The sequence below is a fragment of the Somniosus microcephalus genome, chromosome 1 (genome assembly GCF_052327205.1).
Source record: "Somniosus microcephalus isolate GS21.2 chromosome 1, FLI_Smic_1.0, whole genome shotgun sequence".
Lineage (NCBI taxonomy): Eukaryota > Metazoa > Chordata > Chondrichthyes > Squaliformes > Somniosidae > Somniosus > Somniosus microcephalus.
Window position 1 is genome coordinate 382,735,376 of NC_140987.1, and position 19,137 is coordinate 382,754,512.

General features: G+C 44.3%; 1 protein-coding gene across 1 annotated transcript in view; it reads left to right on the top strand.

The window, feature by feature from the left end:
• Positions 1-1,671: 1,671 nt before the first annotated feature.
• The window catches only part of LOC147125048 (amine oxidase [flavin-containing]-like), an 88,841-nt gene continuing 71,375 nt past the window's right edge, over positions 1,672-19,137 (top strand). The window contains exons 1-3 of the mRNA XM_085991129.1: positions 1,672-1,729; positions 14,072-14,166; positions 17,860-17,997. Coding sequence (XP_085847255.1) covers positions 1,672-1,729; positions 14,072-14,166; positions 17,860-17,997 — 291 coding nt within the window. The remainder of the gene's footprint in view (positions 1,730-14,071; positions 14,167-17,859; positions 17,998-19,137) is intronic.

Sequence of the window (19,137 nt, forward strand, 5' to 3'; positions counted from 1 at the left end):
TTCCAAGAAATAGACTGTGGGATAAAATTGGTCTTTGGTAGTGGTGCAAAATGAACAATAATGAATTGGCAGCCTGCTTTCCACCCTGCCAATTTTCTTTTCCTGTATAAATGTAACTTCTTTATTACTTGAAGTGGGAAGTTCCCTGAGTGTACTTGCAACATTCCTCACAACCAAAGCAGATTGCCTGGTCATTTATCCCATTATTTGTAGGATCTTGCTGTGTGCAAATTGGCTGCTATGTTTTCCTACAGCACAACAGTGATTGCACTTAAAAAGTACAGGAAACTTTGTGATATCCGGCACCGACGGGACCGAGCTGTTGCCGTCCCGTCAAAACTGCCGGACAAACCAGCGCTAATGTTGAAACATACGGAGCTTTTCAGCTCCGTGTGAATCAACAAACCCTGTTGCTTCTAAACAGTCAGCCGTACCTTGCAAGCGTCTCTGTAGCTTAGCAACAGCTTCAGCGAGACCTTGCAGAGGCTGACTGGTGAAAAAAAAGCAACGAAAAGAAGAAATACCTAACGAAACGGCTCCTGATTTTTGCCGGTGGATCAGTGGAACAGTTAACCTCCGGATAAACCAAAGTTTCCTGTAATTAGTTGGTTGTAAAGTACTTTGGATGACATGAGGGCAGGATAAGGTCCTATAAATTCATTCATTCATTCTTATTCTTTTTCTTTTTTTTTTACTTTCTTTCCCTCCCTCAAAGTCTCATATCAAGGGTAGTATTGTTTTCCAGTTGGACACAGCAATGAATAAAAAATGCAGGACATTAATTTTGAAAACTTCAGTTTCTGTGAATGCTTTTCATTACACCATCTTCCTGAGCCACATACTTCTAATCTCTGAAGTTCTACTTATGTATATCATAATATGAATTGATAAAGCTGCACCATAACACTTTGGTGTTTGTTGGGTCTACAACGAGGTTCCCCCGGCCAGAAAAATGAAGTATTTTACAACTGTTAATTCCTTGTCCCCAGAAAAATAGAATCATCCTGAGGTAACTGGTCAATCTCCTTGAGAAGTTAAAATGGTACCATTACTATACATGGTCCAAGCAGTGCTCCCAGAACACAGCTATTATAAGCTCTCGATCATGTAACTTTTGAGGCATATGCTGATTCTCACCAGTAAAACATAAATCTGTCTGGTTACTGTCTCTTGTCTCTTTAAGACAACAATTAGCGTAGATAGTAATAACAAAACATTAATTTGGTCAACACTGTGATTTGAAATGCAGCCCTTTAAAGAACCCTACGGATATGGCTTAATTAACAGCCCTGAGCAAGGTAATTTAATATTTGTGTTTAGTGTCTGGTTTTAGCCTTTCTCTTTTTAAATGTAATGCTATTATTTCTATATATCCGCATTAGATTCCCAGCTTTGATTCTTCACCTGAAGCATTAAATGCATAGCCTATAACAGTCTTGTCAATGGTCCCTCCTCTTGAGCAGGATGTTATTCATATGGCAACCACACACAGAGACAAAAGAGGCACGCTCCCTGGCTGGCAGCCTAAGGCATAAACAGGTGCAGCCCAGAGCACGCAAGTGAACACTGGTTGATTTAGCTGCAGCTTTGAACCAAACGCCATCAAATTGTCCAAAAACCACAGAAACCACCAAACCATCACATCCAAGACAGCCGCAGGTTTAAATGGACATGGCAAAAATGTCCAGTGGAAAACAAGACGTGATAATCATTGGAGGGGGCTTGTCGGGTGAGTTTCTTTGCTCTTCCTTTTCGGTTTCACGCTTCTTCCCCGACATAGTCCAGCACCAAAGGGTTAAGAGCTGGAATCATTCAAATGAAGACAGTTCTAACAGCAGGCTTATGCTTTATGAATAAATGGTTATTTTGAATCAGTAATTATGCTTTAACACAATAAATTGTCTGGATTGCTGTCACCTCGTATTGGTAGGTGATGGGGATTAATACTTTTATGGATATGATAGAATTTATTCCTCATTTCTGAAAGATGCAATCTATTTTCCAATTTATCCAAAAAATATTAAAGCAGAAAAATATTTTGGTTTTCTATGAGCTTTAATTTAGCCCTTATTTAAAATGCAGACTCCATGTATTGAGCTATCTGTTACACAGAAGTCCAAGTCCTTATATGCTGTCCTCTATTAAAAGCAGAGCTGTAAACAAGGCATGTTATCATGAGGGATGCTTTTTAGAGGGGGCATTCTATGTAGTTGCTTTATTAGTCATGATGATGATGATGTCATTACCAATGTGTATTATCACTGAGTGTACAGAGCTCCAGGCTAATCCCTCCTCTGAGCCAATGCCCCCTCCCCCAGCAAGGCAATCAGCTCTCACTGTTCAAACAGACAGATCTTTTTTCAATTAGATCAACAGATGACTGGAAATAAACAAAGGGATGTAAAACATAATGGATCAAACCTTGCTGGAGTGGGGTATCTTGCGGCGTGCATCGTTGGTCTGATTTTTTCCGGCAGCCTTCAGCTCAAAATTTTTTTTGCCCCGTAACCTGCTGAAAGTGCGAGCTGATAACAGCACAGTGAGGGCAACGGGGCATCTGGGACCTTAGTGAACAATGGGACTAACAGTGTATCTCCTTAACCAATGAGATTTAAAGATTGTGAAAGAAACAGAGAAGGATGGTGAATTAGAGTCAAATCAGGTACAGAAAGAGAAATAAAGAGTTGGAAAGAAAGATTGGATTAAGAGAGAAAAAAAGAGACAGGAAGGAAAAGTAAGAAAAAAATTAAAAATTTGACGTTTTTTATATCTCTAAGAAGAGTTTACTACATGCAGGAATGAGACTCGACAGTTTAAATTGTTCCCTTTCTGGGCAAGAGAGATTGTGTTGTTAAAAAGGTACTTGCGCTATTAACTATGAACCCTGACTTTCTGCGGTGAGTTTAAAGGGCAATTAATGTGCAAATCCAGCTATTTCTTAAAACTAAAGGGGGGGCTAAGGTGCCATTTCTGCAAGGCAAACAGCGGAGCAGCCTAAAGCAAGTTATGGAGATTCAGTTTAGTTGGAACATTGGTGGGCACATATGCCCTTGTGGAGACTGGTACACTTCCATTCACTCGACACATCAGGCGTCACATATACTTCCCAAATGAGACTTGTGGAGTCCTCACCATGCTGACATCACAGATGCGATGCACACTCATCTTGGGCCTAATATTTGGTGGCAGGACAAGTTGATAAAGCTGTTAAAAATGCATACGGGATCCTTGGGTTTATAAACAGAGACATAGGGGTCGATTTTCCTGGAGCCGTCAGGCGGGGTTTCAGGTGTGTGGGGGGTGGGGGGGGAAATCCTGAATTTGGGGGTCCCGGCACCATCCCGCCCAAAACCCCGCCCCACGCAAGTTTCAGGGGCGGCGGGTAACCGCCCCGCACTGGGACCCGCCGAAACCAGGCGGGAAGGGATTAGTGCCAATTAACTGCCTGTTAACAGGTAGTTAACAGGCAGTTTTTAGCCTAATCCCTATTCTGAGGAGTTTCGTGTGGGATTCCCGATGGCTGCAAACCACGCCAGGTTAGAGCAGGCGGGCCATCGGGTTGAAGGGGTCGCGATGTCAGTGCTCAGGTAAGTGATGGGTGCATGAGTGCAAAGGTAAGTGTGTTTGGTGTGTCTAAAGTGTGTAAAGAACTTTTACTTACCTGTACTTACCTTAACAGCCTTTCTTCCTGTAGCCATCGGGAGCCCATCACTCAGCCGGCACTTAAAGCTGAATGGCTGCGATCTGTCAAAAGTGACAGCCTTCAGCTTTGAGTGCTGCTGAGAGTTCTAACTGAGTCTGTGCAGAATGACTTAGGTTAGAACTCAGACTGTCAGTGTTTCACAGCTTCAAACAGCTGTGAAACACTGATATTTCATCTGTCAAGAACTCTTGACAGATGAAATTTCAGTCTGTGACATCACCTGTTGCCAGGTGGCCCTTAATTGGCCTGCTGAGCCCGCTATGCAGGCTCAACAAGGTCAATCAAGGGAAAGTCGCGCGGATTGGCTGGACGTCGAAGTAGGCGGGTCTAAAACCCGAAAGTTGTAGTACCACCTTCTTCCCGACAGCTTCAGGAAAATCGACCCCATAGAGTACAAAAGCAAGGAAGTTATTGTAAACCTTTATAAATCATTGTTTGGCTTCAGTTGGAGTATTGTATCAATATCAGGGCACTACACTTTAGGAAGGATATAAAGGTTTTGGAGAGGGTGTAGCGGAGATTTACTAAAATGATACCAGGACGAGTGACTTCAGGAGCGACTAGAGAAGGTGGAATTTGTAATGATCTGTAACATGTCATTCTAGAATGGTACACTAGGTGGAGCTGTATGTTGCTGTATGTAGGAGCTGTATGTATATAAGAGTGGGGCTACCCACGATGCACTAGGCTACCCACAAGGCAGTAGTCAAGATGGATGCTGTACAAGTCCACATGGCATGAATAAAGTGACTAGCTCAAGCTAGCTGTTCATAATGAAAACGACTAGTTATTAATGAACATAACATGGTACCAGGGTTGGTAAAATCTGCTGAAAATTGTGAAATGCGACATGGAGACTTTGAAGCCACCGGAGGGTTTGAAACTCATGGGGAATGTCGACTGCAATTGGCGGACTTTCAAACAACAATTCGAACTCTACATTGCTGCCATCGGGTTCGGTACGATGCCAGACGCAAGGAAAATAACGTTGCTGCTCACGGTTGCAGGCCCACAGGCGATAGAGGTATTTAATACGTTTGTATTTGATCAAGCGGAGGACAGGGAAAAGATGGATGATGTGCTAAAGAAGTTTGATACACATTGTTCTCCCAAAAAGAATGAGACCTATGAAAGATACGTGTTCTGTTCACGGACACAGCAGCAAAATGAGACTTTTGATAGCTTTGTGACCGATTTGAAACTGAAAGCACAGACATGTAATTTCTCTGATCTGAAATCATCCATGATTCGTGACCAGATTGTGTTTGGTATTCATGATAAAAAGGTCAGGGAACGTCTGTTGAGAGAAACCGAACTAACATTGGAGGATGCTGTGAAAATATGCCAAGCCAGTGAGCTAGCTCAAAAGCACGCGAAGGCTTTCAGTGAAAATAATAATAATGCGATTGTAGTAAGTGATAGTGCTGCTGTCGGTGCTGTGTCCTACAAAGGGAAGAAACGTGGGCAGAACAGAAATGAAAAGCAATCGGAGGAAGGAATTTTTAATTGTAAATGCTGTGGTTACAAACACCAGTCACGACAATGCCCTGCGTTTGGAAAAATGTGCACAAAATGTCATGGAAAGAATCACTTTGCCAAACAATGCTTTTCAAAAGTAAAAACTAAGAAAGGGCAACGAGTTAATGTGATTGAGGACACCGATTTAAGTGAGACATTTTCTGTAGGAATGGTGTCATGTGACAATATCAAAAAGGATACAGAAAATGTGCAGCCCTCAGGAATGGACAATGCTAAACATAAAGTTAATACAGTAAAAGAGGACAAATGGATGATCCCACTGCAGGTAAATGGAGCATTAGTTACATTGAAACTAGACACTGGGGCAAAAGCAAACTTAATCAGTATGAGTGACATTAAAAATATGAAAGAAAAGCCCAAAATACAGAAAAAGTCAGTACTACTGAAGAACTATAATGGACAGAAAATAGATAGCTTAGGTGTATGCAGACTTAAAGTGACAGTCAAAGACAAAGTGCATCATCTCATATTTTCTGTTGTGGCTGAAGGACTTGATTCACTATTAGGTGACAAAGCTTGTGAGGACTTAGAACTGGTCAAGAGAGTCTACCGTATAAACTGTGCCATAAGCAGACCAGATGACTCAGTGGATTCTGTAGTGAGTAATTTCCAGGCCTATGACTGACTCTGAGTGTCGATACGCCCAGATTGAAAAGGAATGTCTAGGCTTGGTAGTTGGACTAGAAAAGTTCCATGGCTACATATATGGACTTCCCACCTTCACAGTTGAGACAGACCACTGCCCACTGGTTGCCATCATTTAAAAAATCTGAATGAGGTGTCTCCAAGGATACAACGACTCATGATGAAGCTGCAAAGATATGACTTTGAACTGATCTACACACCAAGCAAACACATAGGGCTGGATTTTGCTACGGGGGCGGGTTGGAGGTGGGAAACCCACATTCGGGCTTGTTGTCCCGCCTCCATGGAGATGTGGCCAACCCACTGGATTTTCCTCTGATTGACCTTGTTGAGCCCGCCCTGTGGGCTCAGCAGGCCAATTAAGGGCCACCCGGCAACAGGTGGCGTCAGAGATTGACATTTCATCTGTCAAAAGCTTTTGGCACATGAAATATCAGTGTTTAACAGCTGTTTGAAGCTGTCAAGCACTGAAAAACTGCTAATTCAGCCTCAGTCCTTTCTCAGGATAACTTTTAAATCATTTTGCTGTAGAAACAAAGAAGCTGATTTTTTTTTAAAAATCGGAGCTTCAGTGGTTCTTGCAGCCGACTCCCGACACCGGAATGCAGGACTCCTGTAAAGGTAAGTAAAAGTAAGTTAAACTTATTTAAACACTTGCAAAACACTTACCTTTGCACTCCTGCACCCCTCACTCACCTGAACACTGGGCACCTCGACCCCTCCAAGACCTCAGACCCACGTCCCGCCTCGAAAACTTTTCGTGGTTTGGAGCTGTCGGGAAGCCCACAAACCTGCAATAAAAATCGCGAAAAGGCAAAAAACTACCTGTTAACTACCTGTTAACAGGCAGTTTAATTGCCTTTAATCCCTTCCCGCCTCTGGGAGTCGGGTTCCAGCACTTGTCGGGAACCCGACTCCTATGAAATTGACATGGAGGCGGGTTGGAGGCGGGATGGGGTCGGGACCCCTGGATCTCTGATTTTTATCGCCCGCACGCCTCCAACCCGACTCCAGGGGCTTAGGAAAATCCAGCCCATAGTGTTAGCAGATGCACTATCCTGAGCACCCACAATGAGTCAAGTGAGCTCTACTGAAGAAGACGTGGATGTTCATGTGAGTATGGTCACTGCTGCGCTGCCCGTGTCAGACACAAAATCAAAGCAAATAGCAGAAGAAACAGTAAAAGATACAGTGTTACAAACAGTAATAGAGAACATTCACAATGGTTGGCCAAAAGGTTCCTGTCCAAAGTACTATCACATCAGGTCAGAGTTGAGTGTCGCAAGTGGACTATTACTAAAACAGAACAGAATAGTCATTCCACAGGCTCTACGTCAAGACATGCTCAAAAGGATTCATGAGGGACACCTCGGAATTGAAAAATGCAAAAGGAGAGCAAGAGACACTGTTTATTGGCCTGGCATAAATAAGGACATTGAGAACATGATAGGCGAATGTGAGACATGTCAGAAACACCAAAACAAACAAGCAAAGGAACCAATGATAGTAGCTGACTTACCAACAGCACCATGGCAAAAGGTTGGTATGGACCTTTTTCATTTGAATGGTAAAGACTATCTAATAGTGATTGACTACCATTCTAACTATCCTGAGATGGCGCTGCTCTCAAGCACCACAGCAAGCAGTGTCATAATGCATGCTAAATCCATCTTCGCCAGACATGGAATTCCCAGTATTGCCATTAGCGACAATGGTCCATGCTTCAACTGTAAGGAGTGGCAACAGTTTGCAGTACAGTATGACTTTCAGCACATCACATCCAGTCCTTTGTATGCTCAGTCGAATGGTAAGGCAGAGAAAGGTGTTCAAGTTCTCAAACAGCTACTGAAGAAAGCGACAGAAAGCAAGTCTGATCCTTATCTCGCTCTGCTGAGCTACCGAGCCTCACCTTTAGACACTGGTTCTTCACCTGCTGAACTCCTAATGGGTCGCAAGTTGCGCACCACGCTACCCTGCTGTGCAAAAGAAAAGCAGAGTAAGGAACTGAGACAGAGACTTCAACTGTTAAAGCTGAAACAGAAATCATACTATGACAAGTCATCCAAAACTCTGAAACCATTGACAAGGGATGATGTTGTCAGGATTGAGGATCCAGATGCATGGAACAGGAAAGCTACAGTTCTTGAGGAAGTAGGACCAAGGTCATACACTGTTAGAACTGAGGAAGGACAGATTCTCAGGAGGAACCGCCGTTCCCTCCTGAAAACACAAGAAACTATCCAAGAGCAAATCGATGACAATGCCGCAACTGAATCTTGTCAATCACCACCAGAACAATCTAACACAAACACACATACAGGCTCTCATGAAAACACATCAGACTTACCTGTGCTGAGAAGATCCACACGTGAAGTAAAAAAGCCTGATAGACTTAATCTTTGAGTATGAAGTAAAGCTTTGAAAATGTGTTGACTGTTGTGAAAATGTTTATGTTTATAGAGCACTAACAAAAGTGTTACTGATATCATCTATATTGTTTTTCTTGAAAGTTGATTGATATTGATTTTGTTTAACCTCAAAGAAAGGGGGATGTAATGATCAGTAACATGTCATTCTAGAATGGTACACTAGGTGGAGCTGTATGTATATAAGAGTGGGGCTACCCATGATGCACTAGGCTACCCACAAGGCAGTAGTCAAGATGGATGCTGTACAAGTCCACATGGCATGAATAAAGTGACTAGCTCAAGCTAGCTGTTCATAATGAAAACGACTAGTTATTAATGAACATAACAGAATTGACCTCTTTAGAGTTGTTGTGATCTGGAATGCGCTGCCTGAGGGTGGGGGAACCAAATTCAGTGGTAACTTTTAAAAGGGAATTTGATAGGCAAATGGTCTCCTTCTGCGCTGTATGATTCTAAGAAAATAATGGGAAATTTTAAGGGTTTTTCACTCAAATTTGGGAGGATACCAGATTTTACCAATTTAATACAGAAAAATCTAGAAATTTATTGGTGGAAATAAATAAAAACGATGTAATTTTCATTTACATTGTGCCCTTCATGATCATAGGACATCCCAATACAGTTTCACAGCCAATTAATTACTTTTTAAAGTGTAGTGACTGTTGTCATGTAGGGAAAGACCACAGGCAATGCACGCACTGCAAGCTCCCACAAAAAGCTGTGAGAAAATGATCAGAAAATCTGTGCTTTTGGTTGAAGGATAAATGGTGTTCTGACACCTCCCCTGCTCATCTTTCAACAGAACAATGGGATCTTTTACACTTCCCCTGTAGAGTGGGCCTCTGTTTAATGTCTCATCTGAAAGACAGCAGCTCCGACAGTGCAGCACCCCCCACCCCCTCTCCCCATCAGTATTACACTGATGTGTCAGCCTGGATTATAGGCTCAACTCTCTGGAGTGAGGCTTGAATCCACAGCTTTCTGATTGAGAGGCGAGACTGCCACCACTAAGTCAAGGCTGACATCATATATTATATTTCCTTATAATTGGTCTACCATGATATCATTGTATAAGAAACCCCAGATGGAAATCATTTTCAGACCTCCTTAGACTTAAATGAAAAAATTCCAGTAAAGAAAAAATTGTAGTAATGAACCTTTTAAAGTCACCTTTGCAAGTCCTAAATATTCATTATATTTCTTAGTTGCAGGGTTTTGTGAGGTTGGTTGTAGGCTTTGCATTGGAATTTGAAGATTTGTTCTTTGGAGCTACAAGCCATAGCTTCAGCTTGCAGCTTCTTGTGTAAAAGAAAAATGCCATGGGAGCACTGAACAACTGGAACAGCACATACTCTAGGAGTAACAACAGAAAATGCTGGAAAAACTCAGCAGGCCAGGCAACATCCGTGGAGAGAAATTAGAGTTGATGTTTCAGGTCGAAACCCTTTTTCAAAACTGGAAAGGAAATAAAATAGATCGAAGGCAGGGCTGCGAAAGAACAAAAGAAGTAAAAGAGACATTAAGAGGTATTCAAAACCAGACGAGATGGTAATAGGACAAGTGGAGACAAAAGATGGCTGAGATTAGATGTGAAGTGTACTGGCAGGATGAGACAGAGCTGCCATGTGGGAGAGAGGAAAAAAAAGGAAAGGGGGTGGGGGGGGGGGGGGCGGGCGGGGGGGGAAGGGAAGACCCAAAACAAAGGGGTGGAAAAAAATGTAAGTAAAAATATAATAGGGGCCGAGGTTATGATCTGAAATTGTTGAACTCGATATTGAGTCCGGAAGGCTGCAAAGTGCCTAATCCCTTTGTTTTGGGTCTTCCCTTCCCCCCCACCTTTCCTTTTTTTTCTCTCTCCCACATGGCAGCTCTGTCTCATCCTGCCAGTACACTTCACACCTAATCTCAGCCGTCTTTTGTCTCCACTTGTCCTATTACCATCTCGTCTGGTTTTGAATACCTCTTAATGTCTCTTTTACTTCTTTTGTTCTTTCACAGCCCTGCCTTTGATCTATTTTATTTCCTTTCCAGTTTTGAAAAAGGGTTTCGACCTGAAACGCCAACTCTAATTTCTCTCCACGGATGTTGCCTGGCCTGCTGAGTTTTTCCCGCATTTTCTGTTGTTATTTCGGATTTCCAGCATCTGCAGTATTTTGCTAACATACTCTAGGAGGACTGATACTGGCCAAGGAGCCAGCCAGAGGAGAGCTGCTACCGTCATCATCCTAGCCAGGATCATGAGAGTATACATAAATTTATATTGCATGTAGAAAATATCAAAACTTGTAATGGGCCACTGTGGATAGACTTTACAATACATTACTTTACTGTATATGTGACATAGTTTAAAGAATTTGTCAAACTATCTGTCAGTACTTTTCTACCTTTTGCTTCTTTAATTGATGATGTAGAGCAGGGTATTGTCTTGATGTGGAGAACAGGGAACTACAATGTTATGACTTTCAGGTATTTAGAGTATAGCCCAGATTGCCTTTAAAAGGAGCCAGCTTGATTTACTGTACAATGCTGGAGAATATATCTGGATATTCCTAATTGAAGTTGCAATCAAGATGCTTCTTGGACTAGAATAATCCAAGGTTACTCAGGTTTTTGATGAGATGTGATGTGCCACAAATATGAAAATATGTTCTTTTTCCTCAATATTTTGTTTTAAACAATTCCACAGATCTGTGAGAAAATATCAGTTGAGATTTTTACAGGCATTGTCCCAATGAAGTAGTTCAAAGATGATGAAGACATTTCCTGGCCAAGAGATTGGTCTTTGACAATGCCATTGTTGAGCTAGTCACTAAGAAGTGCACAAGAGAGACACTAAATGACTTGCCTGCCGGTTTTCCTTCATCCTCTTGAATGAGCACTTGGGCCTTTGCCCCGATGACCAGCCCAACACTGAGAACTCATATATGGGAAAACGTATGGGTTAAGACAAAATTCCTGCTAGTCTGTAGCACAGCATCTCAATATAATGTATTACAACACCCTGTACATAGAGGAGACAGGAGATCCTGATGGCAATATTTTGCTTGAGAGCATATCGGCATGCGGTGGGCAGGGCATGTGATGTGCCCACCCAAAGGAGTCAGCATGGGGTCCATACCACTAACGTGGGGTTACGGGGATAGGGTGGGATATATGTTGGTGTAGGGGTTACGGGGATCAGGTGGGATATGTGTCGGTGCAGGCTCGATGGGCCGAAATGGCCTCTATCTGCACTGTGGGGTTTCTGTGATTCTGTGATTGTGGCCAGGCCTCCTTTACATTCACTTGGATAATTGCCAGTGCAACATGTGTTCCCTAAGGCAGCTCGCTGATCTGGGGGTGAGTATTCCAGCAAGGTGGCCAATTTTAAAGGGTCTGCAACAACACCTTAAAGGGGGAGGCATTTGGAGCAAAAGGAAGCACCAGTTTTCAGGAGCAGGCATAAATTTTGCAGCACATACACCAGCAAGAACATTAAAGGTGGAAGCCTTTAAGCCTCAAAACCCACAAGTGACTGGCATAAAAATTTGTGCCAAATCTGCATCTAGCTTTCCCTGAAACCTCTTCGCCTCCCCACTTCTCCCCTTTAAAATGCTGCTTAAAACCTACGGGGTGTGAAATTGGGTGCCTTTGCGCCTCCCGTTAGTGCCCCTGGGGGGGTCGCAAATGGCTTTGCGACCAGGTGTGGCGTTGATATTGACTCCCGCCATATTCGGCGGGAGTTTTGCGGCGGCGATATGGCGTTGTGCCCCAATCTCCTTCACCCGGAGATCGTGACGTCATTGCCGTGTGTAGTGCCCCGGACCCAAAATTGACTTCCACCCCCTGCAGCAGCACTGGGCGAAAACACCGACAGCTGCAGGAGGCATGCATCGGGCGGCGGCCACTTCGGGGGCGATGATTAAAGGCGAGGTGGCCGAGGTAAGTAAAAAAAAACTTATCTTTCTTGTTCTGCTTTTGTCTGCGGGTTCCTGCCGGGCTGATCGCGCGGGATCGTGGCTGCCTTGGTGGTCCAGGTAGGTAACTTTTCTATTGCAGAGCCTGCAGCGATGGCCCTTCCCTTTAAGGGAGGGAAGGTGCCTTCGAACGCGGAAGCGTTCCAGTGTGCAGCGCTGCACACCTACCGCCCCGCCTGCTGCCGATCGTGCTCCAAGAATGAAGTGGAGCGCAGCGCTCCGCTTCCTTCTTGGAGCGCAAAAATTAATTTTTTTAAAGTGTGGAAACATCAGGGCCTGGTGCTAATTTTCCAAACTTTAAGCTTTAGTGCCTCTAAAGGGGCTATAATGAATTTCTCCCCCTACCTCTTTAACCAATTGCTTGGTCACGTGTCCTAATGTCTCCTTCTTTGACTCCGTGTCAGTTTTTGCCTGATTACGCTCCTGTGAAGCACCTACATTAAAGGCACTATATAAATGCAACTTGTTGTTGTTGTTGTTGTTGACTGTCATGACACGTTAAGAGTGCTTGTATCTGGAGCTCAAATTGTTGTAGTTTCATCAGAAATGGCATTGCCAAAGATCATGCTCATGTCATGATCATCCTGCAGTAGATATAACTACAACAGTGGGAATGTTTCCTTGCAGTAACTGTGGCAGTATGGACCTGCAGAGGAGCATGTTTCGGTATCTGAGCATGGCTCACAACTCTACAGCACAGCAGCATTCCCTTTAAAGAAATCGGCCACTGAAATTACTTACAAGGGTAGAATTTATGTACAAAATATATTTGATCATATTTTATATTTTTGTTAACTTCTTCACTTACATTTTACCAGATGACAACACTAGCTTTTGACAAAGCAAAAGTAAATTGTAGATTTACTTTTCACAGTTTTAATTATAATTGAGCTACTGTAACAGGATTTATTGTGTCCTCAAAATGAATCAAATGAAGCAACTTGTATGACGTGTGGGTCCAGTAACAGCAGCTGGTGTTCTGGAATCATTGCCGTTTAGTTGTTTACAGCCCTCTTGCCGAGGCATGTAATTTCCTGCCCTGCTGCCATGTGTTGATTTACACCTCGATTGCTTGAAGAAATCATTTTAGAAACCTTTATTGTACTGTCAGTGGATCGGAAATGAGTGGGAGGCAAGCACTGTACTGAATGTAGATGGATGACTTTGAATTGATTTATATCAGCGAAAAATCATTAGACGTTAAGGTTTACTGGTAGAAAGGTTCCTGCAGTGCAGACAGATTTATTTTGTAATTTTTGGAACTGAATTTGCTGGAGTTTTGAAAGAGAAGCATTATAACACGCAGCTTTTAACAAGGAGGGTTAGCAGAACTAACGGGTGAAGCCACAGAGTGATGGGACATGCACACTCATTTCTTCATCTCAACCATACATCTAAGCTGTTCCATTTTAATCAGAATGTCCCAACATTAACCAATCAAGGCTACTGATGACCAGGTTCCACAGTATACACTCCCTAGATGATATCCATTGACCAGATTGTCCTAGTCAGTTTTCACAAAAAATTCTTCCTAAGTGATCCTAGGTTTGCTATAAAGAATCACAAATGTCCTGAGCCTGATTTCAAGTGTGCCCACCTTCAGTTGGTCAGCAGCATTTTATTTTGTTGTGATTATATCAATATCATGCAGAAGAGCTGACGGAATCTGATGAATTAACATGGAATGACTTTTAATGCAAAATTGTTTGCATTTGATGCAACTTCATTTTCTGGTCTAGGTCCAAGCTTGTCTTTGGCCCTCCTGGTTCCTATCTAACCCTATTGTCTTTATTCTCTAGGTCTGTCAGCTGCCAAGATGCTGACGGAGGGGGGCCTGAAAGTGGTGGTTTTGGAGGCTAGAGATCGTGTTGGAGGAAGAACATACACTATTCAAGTAAGTAATAAAAATGACTACGACTTCTACATTCCAGGAGTTGCATAGGTTCCAGAAATGCCAATTTGGGAGTTGGGTTATCAACAGGATTTGAAAGAATTTAGGACGTGTTCTGTGGAGGAGCAGGTTATGTACGAAGGATGTTTGGACAACACACGTGATCCATGATGAGTACTCGTGAGAGAACCAACATGAGGGAAAGACATACTTGACCTCGTCCTCACCAATCTACCTGTCGCAAATGCATCTGTCCATGAAAGCATTGGTAGCAGTGACCACCGCACAGTCCTTGTGGAGACGAAGTCCCATCTTCACACTGAGGACACTCTCCATCGTGTTGTGTGGCACTACCACCGTGTTAAATGGGATAGATTCAGAACAGATCTAGCAACTCAAACTGGGCATCCGTGAGGCGCTGTGGGCCATCAGCAGCAGCAGAATTGTATTCGACCACAAACTGTAACCTCATGGCCCAGCATATCCCTCACTCTACCATTACCATTTAGCCAGAGGACCAACCCTGGTTCAATGAGGAGTGCAGAAGAGCATGCCAGGAGCAGCACCAGCTGTACCTAAAAATGAGGTGCCAACCTGGGGAAGCTGCAACACAGGACTACATGCATGCTAAACAGCAGAAATAGCATGCTACAGACAGAGCTAAGCAATCCCACAACCAACTGATCAGATCAAAGCCCTGCAGTCCTGCCACATCCAGTCATGAATGGTGGTGGTCAATTAAACAACTAACAGGAGGAGAAAGCACCATTAATATCCCCATCCTCATGATGAAGGAGCTCAGCACGCGAGTGCGAAAGAAAAGGCTGAAGCGTTTGCAACCATCTTCAGCCAGAATGGATGATCTATATCGGCCTCCTCCTGAGGTCGCCACCATCACAGAAGCCAGTCTTCAGCCAATTTGATTCACTCCACGTTATATCAAGAAATGGCTGAACGCACTGGATACAGCAAAGGCTATGGGCCCCAACAACATCCCGGCTGTCATGCTGAAGACTTGTGCTCCAGAACTAGCTGCGCCTCTAGCCAAGCTGTTCCAGTACAGCTACAACACTGGCATCGACTCAACAATGTAGCAAACTGCCCAGGTATGTCCTGTCCACAAAAAGCAGGACAAATCCAATCCAGCCAATTACCGCCCCATCAGTCTACTCTCAATCATCAGCAAAGTGATGGAAGGTGTCATCAACAGTGCTATCAAGCAGCACTTACCAACAAGCTTCTCACCGATGCTCAGTTTGGGTTCTCCCAAGACCACTCGGCTCCTGACCTCATTACAGGCTTGGTCCAAACATGGACAAAGGAGCAGAATTCCAGAGGTGAGGTAAGAGTGACTGCCCTTGACATCGAGGCAGCATTTGACCAAGTGTGGCATCAAGGAGCCCTAGTAAAATTGAAGTCAATGGGAATTAGGGGGAAAACTCTCCACTGGCTGGAGTCATACCTAGCACAAAGGACGATGGTTGTGGTGGTTGGAAGTCAATCATCTCAGCCCCAGGACATCGCTGTAGGAGTTCCTCAGGGCAACGTCCTAGGCCCAACCATCTTCAGCTGCTTCATCAATGACCTTCCCTCCATCATAAAGTCAGAAGTGGGGATGTTTGCTGATGATTGCAGAGTGTTCAGTTCCACTCACAACTCCCCAGATAATTAAGCAGTCCATGCCTGCATACAGCAATACTTGGACGACATTCAGGCTTGGGCTGAGAAGTGGCAAGTAACATTCGCGCCACACAAGTGCCAGACAATGACTATCTCCAACAAGCGAGAGTCTATCCACTGCCCCTTGACATTAAACGGCATTACCATTGCCGAATTCCCCACAATCAACATCCTGGGGGTAACTTTGACCAGAAATTTAACTGGACAAGCCACATAAATACTATGGCAACAAGAGCAGGTCAGAGGCTGGATATTCTGCGGCGAGTGTCTCACCTCCTGACTCCCAAAACCTTTCCACCATCTACAAGGCACAAGTCAGGAGTGTGATGGAATACTCTCCATTTGCCTGGATGAGTACAGCTCCAACAACACTCATGGAGCTCGACACCATCTAAGACAAAGTAGCCCGCTTGATTGGCACCCCATCCACCACCTTAAACATTCACTCCCTCCACCACTGGTGTACCGTGGCTGCAGTGCGTACCATCTACAAGATGCACTGCAGCAACTCGCCAAGGCTTCTTTGGCAGCACCTCCCAAACCCCCGACTTCTACCACCTAGAAGGACAAGGGCAGCAGGCACATGGGAACAACATCACCTGCAAGTTCCCTTCCATGTTACACACCATCCTGACTTGGAAATATGTCGCCGTTCCTTCATCATCGCTGGAACTCCCTACCTAACAGCACTGTGGGAGTACCTTCACCACACGGTTTGCAGCGGTTCAAGAAGGCGGCTCACCACCACCTTCTCAAAGGCAATTAGGGATGGGCTAAGACCCACTATATTATAATAATCCTGGCCTTGCCAGCGACGCCCCACATCCCATGAACGAATAAAAAAAACTTGTGACACATGCTCCACAAGGAGTCCTGCAAACTCAGACATGCTTATACAAAGTTGAGGTTGGAACTGGAGGGAAGTGAGTATTCCAACACCTATGAGTGCAGTCATTTGCATGTTTGAAGTATAGTGCAACTTGTTTGCCCAGGTTGTCACCCAGATTGCGGGCAGCATTGAACTTTTTTCTTAACCATATTTCAAAGTTATACATTATATTTGAGTCCGCTAATGATTCAATGGGACTGAAAATGTGATCAGTGATTCTTGAATTATTTGTATGCCAGAGCCTCACATTATAGTTCACAGAGGCATATTCAGCACCCAATGCTCTTGGTGCCTTATATTGTGTGCTGACTATGAGCCTGTGTGCGAAAGGATCATGAATGCACTATTTGCATTGTAAGTGAGGCCTGATCCCCATAATGCAGCAGAAGCCCCCTGTTGCAAACATGTGCTGCAAGGAGGGGCTACTGGGTAATTTGGAAAAATATTCTGGGGGGTCCAATCCTTCCATTAGGGCTGTCCCGTTTACCTTGCCCTGAAGACCTTGCCCTCAAAAGGCCAATGTACTGTTGGTGCCATTGTCTTTCCTCACCCTCTAAGAAGGAATGGTTCATTCAATTACTTGAAATCCTGCCCCCATGACCTCAGGGCTCTCCCAGCATTCTATCCTCAATGTGCTGGGCCCATCACAATGCTCCTGTGCTCTGGAGCTCCCTCCCTTGATTTCTTTCTTGTCATCTCCCTCCCTGCTTTAACAAACCTTTCCAAGCAAACCATTTCACCCAAACTCTTTCTATTTTCCCTTTCTCCCTCCTGCTAAGACCCACTATATTATTTTCCTCTTCAATGTAAAGGGCTTCCCCTGCCCCCCACCCCCGTACACAAGGAGAGCAACAGGGATGAAAGTTATTGTTGTTGCATTAGCAGTTTTCCACTAAGGTGCAGATGGCAGAATTGGCCTCAGTGTCGTTGAGCTGGAGAAGATTCCTGCTCCCGTTCACTAACAATTGATTCCTGCTGGAAAGCATGCATGTGTGAACATCACGCAAGGACAGAATTCGTCTTGCCTGTGATGCCCACACTGTTGAATAGTTTGTCAACAGCTATTGCCAAGGCAAGAAATTTAGAAGAAAAATGATACCATCTATTGCTATAATTATTTCTCATAGGGTCCAGAGTTCCAGTATGTTGACTTAGGAGGAGCATATGTTGGACCCACTCAAAATCGGATTTTGCGATTAGCAAAGGAGCTGGGGATAAATACATACCAAGTAAACGAGAAAGAACAATTGATTCACTTTGTGAAGGTAAATTATTCTATTTCATACTTAATTTTATAAACATGATGATGTTTAAAGGGAGGATTGTAGTTCTGGAGAATGAAATTGTTCTGCACCTTTGTCACTGATGGTACTACATATCTACATTAGGTATAACAGATTGTGGATGTTGGGTATGACAGATTGTGGACATTAGGCATAGCATAAGGGGCCGAAATTCAGTGGGTTAGTGCCTGGCAGGGGTGCTAATGGGGCACTCGGGCAGTAGTGCTGTGGCAGGGCGAATCCCGCGCCCCATGGCAAATTCGCCGGCCCCATAGCGCCGGCGATAACAGTTAGTGCCGCGGTCCCTTTCGGCATGCAGATTGTGATGTTAGCGAGTGTGCAACGCTCACTGGGCGCCCGATCTCTTCAAACTTCAGTAGCGCCCCTGCCTTACCGCCTTGCACCGACGGTGCCAGGGAGCGGAGGCGTGAACCAGCCGGCTGGCGGGGCACTACTTAAAGGGATGCGTCACAGCTGTCAAGGAACTTCCGTTCCAAAGGTCAGTTATGAGTGGCAGAGAGCACAGGATGTATCTGCAGCCAAGTAAAGGCTGCGCAGTCCCCGGAGTGTTGCGTATCGTCAAAGCACTTTGCATTTCATTTCACATCATATCACCGTTCTCCACTCCCCGATTCACTGGGGGCTGGTGTGCAGACTCCAGTGACCCTCCCCTTTAATAGCTGGACGCACCTGTGCCAATGCTCACTTCCGATCACACACCTCATATTCGTTATCGCTTGGAGCCTAACGCCACTCAACTACGCAATTAGCGCCTGATTTAGCGCTCCCCTGCTTTGAGCACTGAGGCTGAATTTAGCGGGCAGCGAGATTGATTAGTACCTGCCACTAAATTTCCAAATTCTCAAAAGTTAGCGCCCCTTCCTGGGTGCTACTGAATTTCTCCCCCTAGGTGTGGCAGATTGTCCTTGCAATATCCTAAAAATGCACCCCCAGCCTGCCTCAGAGGAATAACTTAAGTTGAACTAAGGTGACATTTCTTAGTTGCGTGTGACATGGCAATAGAAACATAGAAGATAGGAGCAGGAGTAGGCCAGTTGGCCCCTCTAGCCTGCTCCGCCATTTAATGAGATCATGGCTGATCATCCAAATTCAGTACCCAGT